The 13211-nt window shown below is 38.6% G+C and overlaps 1 protein-coding gene across 1 annotated transcript; it reads right to left on the bottom strand.

The window, feature by feature from the left end:
- Positions 1–1473: 1473 nt before the first annotated feature.
- On the bottom strand, positions 1474–10057 carry FGA (fibrinogen alpha chain). Its single transcript, XM_007943993.1, has 6 exons — positions 10004–10057; positions 7806–7931; positions 6764–6947; positions 5185–5330; positions 2901–4161; positions 1474–2225 (listed from the first exon to the last, which is right to left on the bottom strand). The coding sequence occupies exons 1-6, from the start codon at positions 10055–10057 to the stop codon at positions 1474–1476; spliced, it is 2523 nt and encodes an 840-aa protein (XP_007942184.1).
- Positions 10058–13211: the final 3154 nt, after the last annotated feature.

Here is a 13211-nt window from a genome sequence, read left to right on the forward strand (position 1 = left end):
CTGTTTTAATTCTGAATTTCTTATTCCATTATGCAAAGATTACTTACTTGTCTCAAGGAGTTTCAGTCCACAAAAGGAATGCGAGAATATTGGGACTTTGTTGTGTGATTTGTTTACAAGCTCTTATGCTTTCTTTCCTCTTCTCTGCTGCCCAGGATCTGGCCCCTAGTCCTAGCTTCTTTTCTGCTCTCCGTTCTCCCTCCCTCCCTTCCTTCATTCTTTTCTCTCTTTCTTCTTCCCCCCCTCCCCTAGCAGTAGAAAGGACACACTTACATTGGTACAGAAGCTATGCAAGTGAGGGAAATTGAATGGAGTGCTTGGGGGATTTAAATACATTTTCAAGGGTAAATGGAAAGTATTTGTCACTAGGGGATGCACTGGGCAGGAAATCATTGCTTTAGGGAAGTAAAAAAAGTTAAAAATCTGGGTTAGGAGCACAGGTGCCTAAGACTGAAAACATAGCATGGATCAAATAAAATATCTGACTAATGTAAATATCTTTACTGTATGAATATGGTATGGATCATATTTACTGAGATGTTTTCAAACAAATGTTCTACTTTTAGTGTTGTGCCTAAGGCATTTGACTGCTAACCAGAAGGCTGGCGGTTCAAACCTACCAGCCACTCTTCAGAAGGAAGGTGGGGCAAACTACTTCTGCAGGGATACCACCTCAGAAACCCAGGGAGGGGTTGCTATGAGTTGGGGCCTGACTCGATGGAAAAATAACAACAACAACAACAATATACCTGGTTGGTAGAAACTAATAGTCAAATAAACACTGGGGGCCGTTTATTTATCAATGTGAAAGTCTAATTAATGTCTTTGGAATGTTAGTAAATAATTACAAGATTGAAAGTGCATTTTTCCATATATTTCTGAAATAAATTGGTTAGACCATGGGAAAAAAATCGAGAAAATGTGTGTTATGGTCTCCTTTAGAAGACATGAAGAATAGCTTTTCATTTCTATTGGCAAGGAATTCTGCTCCTGCCTACCTGTGTTTGCTTGCTAAGAGGAGGATAAGAGTTGAACACATTCTGTAAATGGAAAATTCCTCTGCAAAGGCTAGCAAATCAGTAAGGTTTAAGTTAAAATATTGCTTTAAAACCATTCAAATAGAATGGATGAAATAATCTTTTTACTTTACAATAACTTTATGACTTTGTGTGGTGGGGAGAGAATAGGAAGTTTTCAGAACAATGGCTTGTAGAGCTAAGCTTTCATCTTACACTCCCTCTTTCTCTCTGATGTACTTGGTATAACTTTAAAATAATTTTAAAACCCATAGAGCTATTTAAAGATTAATTTTTTTAAAAAAAGCTTATGACTTTATTTTTTAAAGCACTATATGTCTCAGTTACATGTAACTACAGTACAAAGAACAATGGAATAGCACCTGGGAATTTTTCAGTGGGTTGTAAAGAGTCTTGACTACTTTATCTTTTTTTTTTTTTTTTTCTTCCTACTTGGCTAAACAAACACAAGTGTGCTTCCTGTCCCACTCTCTTCAGTCTTTTGGGTCACCAGAGGCCTAATTTTCATGCGGACAGCCCTGAGGGAATAATCGGCTCCTCTGAAGGGAATCCAGACAACTCCATTCTCAATCTCATAAGGACTATTGTTCCTTGGGTCATAGGAGCCCCCCGAGTAGTAGATGCCATTGAGATTGGCTGCTTGGCAGTTGTTGTACCACCAGCCTCCTCCGTAGACTTCTGCACAGTTCTCTTCCCACTGGTCTGCATCCCTGTCAAAGGTGCTGAACTGCATCCCTGCGTGAGAGGTGTACTCCGGTCCTTCCTCTGCAGAACCCTCAACCAGAGCATCCCCGGCAGTGCCCTCAAAGGAGGAGACCTGAAGGGCATAGCCCTCAGCCTCAGGACCTACCTGGAAGTGATATTCTGCATAAGCCGCATTACCCTCCCAGTCCTCTAATTCAACCCGAAGGACAGATCCCCTCAGGGTTAATATGTGGAGTTTTTCATTGCCTAGCCAGAATTCTCCTTCCCCCTTGTCATTCAGGCTGCCGAAACCTCTCTTGTAGTCTTGCCAGGTCCGGTTAAAATTCAGTGATCCATCCATTCTTTGCTGGATCATAAGCCATCCTCCCAAACCGGTCTCTTGATCGCAATAAACAGAAAAAATCTTACTGGATCCCGGTAGCTTGATACTGAAAATGCCACTTTTGGCACCTGAAGGATGTGTTTGGAGGACATCATCACAGTCTAAAAAAAAAATTGAGCTGGTTGGAGGAAGTTACTCTCATTTAACTTTACAAAAATAGGCATGGACCAGAATAAATGACAGCACTTATTGGCTTGCTCTTGCTTCCTTCCTTCCTTCATTCCCTCCCTGGGGAAAGGATGCACTTACATGGAATAGAACCTATCCCAGTGCAAATGAGGGGATTTTCATTAGTGGAACTAGAATTTCACTGCATATAAAGCAAATAACAAGCAAAGATATGTAAGCATCAATTAATACAAATATAATTTGTTTGTAATCTGATCTAAATACCTACTGAGACACATACTAAAAACCTGGATTAATGAAAGGGGTACAATTGCAACAACACACATTTTGAATGGTGAAGGAATTTGGTTAAACAAACTCAAAATCGAGTTTCAGAAGGAATCATTCATTCATTTAACAAGAATTTATTGAGTATTGCTCTCTGCATTTTCAGGCATTTGGGAATACAGAGAAGAGTGTGATAGCCAACGTCCCTGCCCTCATGGAACTTACAGTCTAGCAACAAAACCAGAGAAATAAAAGTGGAAATTCAATAGAGTATGATAGAGGGTTAGGAATAAAAGGGCAAGGTACTATGGAAACACACTGCAGGAATAATTTAGTCTAGGGGGTCAGGGAAGCCTTCATGAAAGGAGAAGTGTGGATACCTCTGGTAAGACGAGTTTTAGTATCGCTTCTCGTGGTGCTATGGGCTCCTCTGAGGTCTTCACTTCCGGCTTCATCTGCCATTTTGTGGGTCTTGGTTTCAAATGTTCTACTGGCTACAAATTGTTTTTTATGAGTTGAAGTTTTACCACTGGAAGGGAACTCAGATACCCCAAGGTCTGTGAAGATATCAGACGCTGAGCCCCCAGATTGGGTCCTCCTTTCAAATTCTTTGAATGTAGTTGACAATGTACCTAAGGATGTTTTCCCTGTTGAGTCAGTGTCAAAGAAAGCAGCTTCCATGGGGTGCCTAAGGCGAAACTCATCCAGGCCACCTGTGCCCATCAAAGTACGGTATGTATCTAAGTTGGTTGCATCACCACAGTCAGAACCATCTTCAGAGTTCACTACTTCTTTGATTACTTCTCGGCGACCATCAGGGCCTATAACAGTCTTAGTAATGGTTTTAGAGCATGAATGACGAGTGGTTATTGTGCCACTGGAGGTGGTGAGTGATGGTTGTGCCACCTTTTCACCAATCCGGAGCTCTTTCTCTCCTTTAGAAGTGACTAGTTTACCTGTGTGGAACTCTTTCACTTTTCCTGGATTTATACTTCCTGGCACTTCTTCAAATTCACCCCAGTCTGGGTTGGTAGGCCTGGTGTTTCCAAAGTCTGAGGTATCTGGTCTAAAACTTCCATGTCCAGAGCTCCCAGCGCTCCAAGTACCAGAGCTTCCAGGATTCCGAGTATCAGAGCTCCCAGTGCTCCAAGTACCAGAGCTTCCAGGATTCCGAGTATCAGAGCTCCCAGTGCTCCAAGTACCAGAGCTTCCAGGATTCCGAGTATCAGAGCTCCCAGGGTTCCAAGTACCAGAGCTTCCAGGATTCCAGTGCCCAGTACTACCAAGTCCAGGCTTCCTGGAACTTTCAGGTTCTGATCCTGTTCCATAAGAGTCTCCTCGGGCAGGCCCATCTCTACCAGGCCTCTCTAACTCCATTTTCATCTGCTTTGTTTCTACCAGCGTCCTCCACTCTGGAGGAGCCTTCTGAAGTTGGCTCTTGAAATCTCCAGGAACCAAGTCTGTAACAGGGCTCATTTTTAACAATGGCAAGTGTGTTCTTTCTCTAGGAGGAAGTAGGTTTTTGGCCATGACCTGTTCAAGCTGTCTCTGGTGATCTTCATAGTCCTTTAGATCTACATTGTGAGCTAAAGATCTACTACATGACCCTTTGCAAGATCGGATCTTAATATCAATGTCCACCTAGAGAGAAAGGGAGAAAGATAAAGAGAGAAAGTAGTTATAAATAAATAAACTATGTGTATTGAGTTCCTGGTACAAAAAGAAAAAAAAAAAAAACAACTCACTGTCATTCAGTCGATTCCTACTCATAGCAACCCCTATGGGATTTTCAAGGCTTTAAATATTTATAGAAGTAGATTGCTTCATTTTCCTGGGTGGCTGGTGAGTTTGAACCTTTTAGTTTGTAGCCAAATGTCTTACTCACTATGCCTCCAGAGCTCCTTTGTGTTCCTGGTAGTTAATGTAATTTTGGAAACTAGCTTCATTTTTAAGATTTGGAAATCTGCTAACCATGCTCATTATTTTCCATTTATACTGCATACTCAGTAGAAGAGGTGCTGAGTATTCATGTTCTTGCTCCCTGTAAGGCTAAGTCATGACAAACAATGGGGACAACTGGGATTCATCTTAAAATGAAAATGGATCAAGAGTAAAGTGACAATTCCTTGGAAAGGAAATGCTAAGAAGTGATCCTCAGTGAGAATGACACAGAAGACTCAGAGCCATGTGATGTCATGTATAAAGTAAGGGTTTTGCAATCAGGCAGACAGGGACTTAACATTTTCTTTTGAAATTTACCATACATATGCCTTTGGAATATATCTGAGCTTGTTTCTTCATCTGTAGAATAGGAAAAATAGTACAAGTTTGTAAGTAGAGAAAGGACTCCCTGGGTGGTAAGAATGACTAAGTTCTGGGCTACTAACCAAAAGATTGGTGGTTCAAACCCACCCAGATGAACCTTGAAAGTAAGACCTGGTGATCTGCTTCCAAAAGATCACAGCCTTAAAAATTCCATGTGTGGTTTTGCTCTGCATGTGTGGGATTACCATGAGTCTTAATCTACTCAACGGCAAATAAAAAACAATAGCAATGAATGTAACACTTAGTTCTGTGTATAATAAGCATTCAATAAATGATCATTGCCTCCCTTTTTCCTGCTGTTCAAAAACAAGAAAATCTTCATTAGAGCCACATACTTACCTCCAGTTGTTTCATTTCTACCATCTGAAGCCTGACATTTTTCTGCAGAAGCTGGATGCGCTGTACTTGTTCTATGACTTTGCGCCTCAGAACTTCAATTCTGCTTCTCAGATCTTCTGAAGCTTGGTTATAGACATTATCTTTGTCTGAAATAGGAAATACATGTAAAATGAAGTAGGGGCTGAGTGCTTTGCTTGCTTGTAATAGCCAGCTGAAAAGGACATGTGCTTATAAATGTTCCCCAATTTTATTTTGATTATGGCATAGTGCCTAAGACATTTGAATGTTAACCAGAAGGCTGGAGGTTCAAACCCACCAGCCACTCCTCGGAAGGAAGGTTGGGCAATCTACTTCTGTAGAGATACCGCCTCGAAAACCCAAGGAGGGCTTGCTATGAGTCGGATCTGACTCCACGGCAGTGTGTTTTTTTCTTTCTTTCTTTTTTTAGTAGTCTTTATGGACTTATTGATTTGTGAAATCCGCATCTAGTAGACATTTGATTTTTGCACAATGCTATATCCTACTATCATCCATGCATGCCACATACGTTGTCTCATTAGAGATTAGCAATCCAAATAAATAAAGAAATTTCTTTAGAATATTAAAGGTGTAATTAGGGGATAAAACAGTCATTTCCATCACTGTCTAATTTTTTTTATTATGTCCTTAATCAGGGTACTTGAACAAATTATTGAATATTCTTACTGATGAGTTTTTGTTCCTATGTACAGATTTGAGATGGTTCCTGAACTTTCCTAGGGTGAACAAGATCATTCCCTTGCCAGCTAGTGTTGCACCAATGACATTGTATGCAAGTATCACCTAAGGATACAATTTCCATGTTTTGCAGTCAATAGTCATTGCCATTTAAAAATCATTTAAGACCTCCTTTTAAAAGGCCTTCCCTTGTTTGCCTTTCCTGTTATTCCAGAAGGAAAGAGTCTCATATTCTCTTTAGAGAGTCAAAGCAAAGGTTCAGGAATTGGGGGCCCAAGTAAACTGATTGCCCATACCAGGGACAAATCTGATGCTTCTCATCTCTAATATATGTCTTTATGGAAAGAAAAAAATCATCAAATTTCTCCAAATGAGATCCTTTGAGAAAGATATAGCATGGCTTTCTGTTTTAAATAATTTTTTAAAAAAATTTACATTGTTAGCTGTGTGGTATCTGTGGATTCAAATTCCAGCTCTATCACATAACAACTTTGTGTTTTTGGGCAATCCTTTGACCTATCAATTTTCTCCTTCTCAAAATGGGAACAAAAATATCTGCTCAAAGGTCTGGTCTATTTCATTTTCAGTATATAGTCTTGAAAAGAACACATGTACACTCTAGTCTTCAATCCAGAATTCTGACTTGCTTTGTGACCATAAACAATTTTAAACTAAGCTTTTTATGTTATAAAAATAACAAAAACAAAGCCCTTCTTAAAATTAAGGGATATAATAGAGGCAAGTGTTTCTATACCAAGTTTTTTGAAACTAAATCTCAGTAGCTATAAGAAGACAAATTTATTTAAGATTTTTGCAGTTGTTTTCAGCTATAAATTTAAAGTAGTAAATATGTACTACTTACTATTGGCAGCAGCAAAATCCCCTCTCAGAAGTTCCATTATATTCCTGGTCACTGAATTAGAATCTTTATTGTTCTTCTGAAAATCCAACAGGATATTTTCAAGCTTTTCGATTCTGTTTGTAAAGTCATGATTGACTTCATCAATCAATCCTTTCATCCTACAGCCAGAAGGACACTTGTTGTTCTGAAAGTGGAGGGGAAATTTTATTAGATCTAGTACATACTTGCAGTTTCCCTGTGGTCTCTGTTGCTTCCCTACCCCATCTCTTCAGATCATCTATTGCCTTAAAAGTGGTTAAGGGGATGGGTTAGAGACCATGGAAAAACTCTAAAATGAAGGTCCACTTAACCAGATATTAGTCCATTATCACTGAGTTGCTTCCAACTCATAATGACCCTAAAGGAGAGTAGAACTGCCCTACAGGGTTTCCAAGGCTGTAATATTTTTAGAAGCAGACTGCCATATCTTTTTCCCACAGAGCAGCTTTTGGGTTAGAACTGCCCACTTTTAAGTTAGCAGTCAAGTGTTTTAACCACTGTGCCACCATATTTAACTACATATTAAAAAAAAAAAAACCCCACCAAACTCACTGCCATTAAGTCGATTTTGACTCATAGCGATCCCTCCTTGGGTTTCCGAGGCAGTATCTCTTCGGAAGTAGATTGCCCAACCTTCCTTCTGAGGAATGGCTGATGGGTTTGAACTGCCAGGCTTCTGGTTAGAGCAGTCAAATGCTTTGGCATTATGCTACCCCATGAAATGTTAAGGCTACAATACTCAGATTCCTAGGATTTGCCTTAATATACAACTTAAACTCAATCTACTAATCTCACTAAGGCTCCAAAGTTTGAGAGGTACGAGTCATTTTGGTAATAAAAACAGTTTTCAGGACTAGGTTTCTTTCCATTTGTCTCTTATATTTGGCACGTAAGAAACCATTAGATGATTTCCTATTGGAAAAGTTTTCTATGACTAACCGCTCTCTGAGCACTTCCAACACCTCAGGAGAGGAACCTCCCCCTCCCTCTCCCCACTGCTCACCCAGTCATCATCAGAGCAGAAGGGCCAGTTTGTCTCTTTGCAGGCAGATTGCTGTTTTTCAACAACCCTTGGACCACGTACACCTGCTCCTTCAGCTAGAAAATCACCTTCATCTGTATTGGCAGTCTTTAAAATTTCAAACACACACACAGGAGAGTGAGAAAGAGCAACTTTAGCCACTAAGGAGGACACAACATTGATGTGCCTACAAGTCCCAACAAAGAGAGATTAAGAACACCCACCACCCACTGGCTTTGGGGCCTCCATGAGCTTCAGGTTTCTCATCTTTCAAAAACCGTTAATACCCATTTATGAAAATTAAGTGAGATAAAGTGTACAAATTTCTTAATTGTGCTTGACACTAAGCACATAATGATAGACATTTTAAAGAATTCACTATAAAAGGAAAATTACTTAAATAAACAAAGCTATGTCAATTTCATCTTTTCATTTTTTTCATTAATGTCTGGAGAGAGAAAAATAGTTGGAAAATTCAGAGTTTTTTCTCCTCTAATTCTTGAAAAAATTCACATTACCTTATTTAATCTCCCATTCTCCTTCAGATTTCTACCATAACCTTTAGAGGTGGATCAATAACTTAATCAAGAATATACAAAGGGTAAAAACGTGGCCAATTCAGACTTAGGAATGGATTTTAGGCTCATTACTCATGCAATGATTGCTTTTTGTTTGAAATAGCAAAAATATATATATATATATATGGAGAGAGAGAGAGAGAGAGAGAGACTAAAAGCAAAATAATAGGTCATGAATGACAATTTTTTTAAACCTTACAGCTAGAAATAGAGATTTTTAAAAAAATTCTATTGTGATCCATCAGATGAAAGAAATATAAAATAATTATTCCAACAACATTTTACATTCCATTAATGAATGTGGATTTTAGGTGTTAACTGTTTTTACTCTATACCATTAATATTAAAAAAAAAGTTGTCATGACTATTTTAACCCAGAATTGTTTAATCCTGTAATATATTAACATTTACAATCTTTTTCTCATTTTAAAAAATTCAAATAGTAATAATTTAAAGAATCAAGAACAATCTATTTAAAGGAATAAGTACGATTCTTTTATCTAACAAAAAAAAATAAGAACTTCAAGCACATTTCAGAATAAACAGTACAATAACAATAACAGACAAAAAATATCCAATATCCCCAGTGACTAAGTGAGAAAAGTGAAATAATTGAAACCTATGTGTAATCTACAATATCACTTTAGTAAATGATTTATTTCCTCAAAAGTTTTTATTTATTATTTTATTATAAAGGATAAAATTAAGTTAGAAAACTTTAGTTTTTTCTGTTAACTCTCTGGTATTAGGGTTTTTGAGCAGTGAACAGCAAGAAATAAATTAGAATTAACATCATGGATAACTAACCAGGAAGTACATGCGTTTCTTGAATGTATTTGTCATGGTTTAGTTCAAACTGGTTCAGTCATGCTCCTTGCAGCAAAATCAAAGCAGAACAAATTTGTAAAATGTGGGTGTTGTTGTTGTTGTTATGTGCCATTGAGTCAGCCCCGACTCATAGCGACCCCTCCTTGGGTTTCCAAGGCAGTATCACTATGGAAGTAGATTGCCCCATCTTCCTTCTGAGGAGTGGCTGGTGGGTTTGAACCACCAGTCTTCTGGTTAGCAGTCAAGTGCCTAAAATGTGGGTGTACTGGAACAATAATGAAAATAGGAAAATTATGGGTTAAGTCCTGGAATGGGAGACTTGGAAGAGGCACACTGAACACTTTCAGGAGCCTGATTCAAGAAATTTGAATTGTTGCCAGGACTGTGGAGATAGGCACACACATTAAGCCTTGAGGTTGGCCATCATCTTTGAGGTAGGCACTATTGTTTCACAACTGTGCTGATCAAGAGATTTGGTTGCTATGCTATATACATGTACACATGCTGCTCTTGTTTTCTAAAAGGTAGGTTAAGTTTCCAGCAGGGCATCAAACCATAATTTTTCCCATTCTGGTTATAGTTCCCATACACCACATTTTGAAAATTTAGGTCTGCTCCAGTGTTGCATCATCTGCTATGACTGAACTTGGAAGAATCACTTCAGAGCCCTGAAAGATATTTTGCCTTTTTTTTAAAAAAATAAATAAACAAACAAATAAATAAATAAATAAACACCAGAGGGAAAGAGAGAAGAGAAAAGTAAAGAGATCATACCCATACAGTGCCCACCACAGTCAGGACCAGGCAGAAGATCCTCACAGACACCATCTTTTCTGAGGGTGGGACTAGCTCATGAAGAGCACTCCAGCTGAAACAAAGGAGGTTTGCCTTTCCATTTAAATCTGCAGGGGGCTTAGGTAATGATTACCTTTGTCCTGTTTAGAGGATCAATGAACACTCTACATCTCTTGCTCCTTTGAGTTTGATATCCCAGAAATTCTTGCTCAATCTCCCTGTGCTTGTTTGCTTCTGATAAGTTGTTGCAAAGTTAACATTTGATTCTCTAGCCAGCAGTTAGGGGAAGATCCCACATTCCAGGAACAGAGTGATTTTGAAGATCCAAAGGGGGCATATCCATACTTTGAAACTGGAAAGAAAATGAAAAGTGGCTGAGGCAGGCTAGCTGTAACCCATTGTGAAGCAGAGATTTAGCAAATCATATTTCACTTTATGTAGGAATTAGGATTGGTACATCTGATTTAAAAAAGAAAAAAATATTTGTGGTGATAGGCTGACACTGAAGGCCTCCTAGAAGTTTACCTTTAACAGATTAGTTTCTTCTATCTGAAATGCTTAAGGCAATAGTCCCTGAAACCAAACAGCCTTGGTTCATAATCCTGACTACACCATTTCCCAGCTCTGTGCTCTTGGACAAGTTGCATTACCTCTTTATGCCTCAGTTTTCTCTTTTGTAAAATGAAGATAGATATAACCTCCAGCTGGACTTTTGTGAACAATAACTGGCACATGTAAGTGCTCAGCAAGTGTTAACAATTATTATTAGAGAGCACGCATTGCTGTGAAAAATGCTATTTCTTCCTTGTGTCTGTTTCTGTGAACATGCTAATTTACTTTACCTGGTCTTTAGCTCCATATCAAAATTCTCCTTGGTTTAAAGTAGTCAGATTTGGCAAATACAAACAGGACTACCAATTTCAACTAAATTTGAACGTCAGTTAAATAAACAAACACTTTTCCAGTTTAAGTGTGCCCCTTACAATATTTGGGACATACTTTATACTAGGCAATTTTTGTGTTGCTATTTTTCTGAAATTCAAATTTTACTAGGAGTCCTGTATTTTATCTGGCAACCCCACAATGGCTCAAAATACTATGGCTGATTCTGGTAATAGTAATAGCTAATATTTAGTGAAGTTTGCTAAGTATCAGGCATTTTTCTAGACACTTTTAATGTTTCATTGAAGTTCTTCAATTAAAAGTAATCTCTTGTTCTTCCCCATAATAGACCATGTACCACTCATGGCATTTTCATTTATCCTGTTATGCATCTTCCCCACTAGATACTAAACTTCTTGGGAATTGAAATTATGTTTCACAGATCTTTAATTTCTCCCCAAAACTGAGCATAGTGGTTGGCACAGTGATGTTTGTTGAATAAACAAACAAAGGAAATCTCTGGTATGGCTATGGAGGAACAAGAAAGCATGAGTGAGTTCTACTTTTGTGAGGCTGATGAACTGCCTCTTCAGGCACTATAGATATATGAAGCTAGTGCCTAAGGCACTTGACAGCTAACCAGATGGCTGGAGGTTCAAACCTACCAGCCACTCCTCAGAAGAAAGGTTGGGCAATCTACTTCTGTAGTGATACTGCCTCGGAAACCCAAGGAGGGGTCACTATGAGTCGGGTCCAACAACAACAACAACAAAATGGCTGAAAGCCCTGGTAAAGGATAGCACTCTCCTTCAGTGCTTGTTCTACTTAAGCATCGCTGTGTGAAGGGTTCCTCTTTGTCCTATCAAACTCGCTCTTGATGCAGCATTCTGGGATTTCTAGAGGCATCTGCAGAGCTCAGAGAGAGCCTTAGAGCCCCACCCAGGTTCTGAGGGCAATGATTCCACAGAAAGCTGGGTTACACTCACCCACAATGACTGAACTGGCAAAATGGCTGGCATTCATAGAAAGTAAGAGACTTCATTTCCTTACTTTTCTATACCCACAAGAATTGCCCCAATGGGAGGTGAACAAGAAGTTCCTGAGAGGAATGTGATAGGATTCAGGTGATTTGATTAAAAATAATCTGACTGAAAGTAAATTAACAGAAAATAATTTGACTGAATTTTGATATGGAGCTAAAGACCAGGGAAAGTAAATTAGCATGTCCAAAGAAACAGACACAAGGAAGAAATAGCATTTTTCACAGCAATGCATGCTCTCCAATGATGATTGTTAACACTTACTGAGCACTTATTATGTGTCAGTTATTCTTCACAAAAATCCAGGTGGAGGTTATCTCTATCTTCATTTTACAAATGAGAAAACTGAGGTATAAAGAGGTAGTGCAACTTGTCCAAGAGCACAGAGCTAGTAAATGTAGCCAGGATTATGAACCAAGGCTGTTTGGTTTCAGGAGCTGTTGCCTTAAGCATTTCAGATAGAAGAAACTAATCTGGTAAAGATAAACTTCCAGGAGGACTTCAGTGTCAGCCTATTACCACAAACTTTTTTTTTCTTTTTTAAATCAGATATACCAATCTTAATTCCTACATAAAGTGAAATATCATTTGCTAAATCTCTGCTTCACAATGGGTTACAGCTAGCCTGATAGGATTCAAGTGATTTGATTAAACGTCATCTTACTGAAAGTAAATTAACAGAAAATAATTTGACTGAATGCCCCCACTCTGGTGCACAATCAGGGCATTTTCAAGAATGCCACCTGAGAGCTTTATATTTGCTGTTTGCCATTTCTTTCAACTAACAGCTTGTCTTAATTGCTTACTTCATCCAGGGCTCTGCTCAAATGGCACCTCTTCAGAGAGCCCTCCCTAAACACTGCTCTAGTGTTCTTCATGGAGCTTTATTACTATTGGACAATATATATTTTGTAAGTTATTTGCTTATTTGCGTCTCTCCCACTTTAAGTTTCATGAGGCCAATGCACATTGCTTAATACAATGCTGGGCAAAGAGTAAGTCCTGAAAATATTTGCTGGGAGGATGAAAGGCTGTCACATGGTGCCTCACTATGGTGGAAACCTAATCAGCTTTTCAAGGAGTGAGGTGTGGATTCTAGCTAAATTACATGGACAAATAGCTTAAATTCTCTGAGCCTATTTACCTATCTTTAAAATGAGAGCATGACAATATTTACTTCACCAGGTTTTTGTGAGGATCATATGGAATTATATGTGTGTGTGTGTGTGTGTGTGTATATATATATTGCTGTTGTTGTTATGTGC

The sequence above is a fragment of the Orycteropus afer genome, unplaced genomic scaffold, assembly GCF_000298275.1.
Source record: "Orycteropus afer afer isolate SDZICR_OR568_19922 unplaced genomic scaffold, OryAfe1.0 scaffold00116, whole genome shotgun sequence".
Classification (NCBI taxonomy): Eukaryota; Metazoa; Chordata; class Mammalia; order Tubulidentata; family Orycteropodidae; genus Orycteropus; species Orycteropus afer.

Coding starts and splice junctions, on each gene's coding strand:
- FGA (XM_007943993.1), bottom strand. CDS start 10,057: ATGGTGTCTGTGAGGATCTTCTGCCTGGTCCTGACTGTGGTGGGCACT. Junction 7,932..10,003: donor CTGTGGTGGGCACTGTATGG/GTATGATCTCTT, acceptor GAAATTTTAAAG/ACTGCCAATACAGATGAAGG. Junction 5,331..6,763: donor GGATTTTGCTGCTGCCAATA/GTAAGTAGTACA, acceptor TTCCTATTTCAG/ACAAAGATAATGTCTATAAC.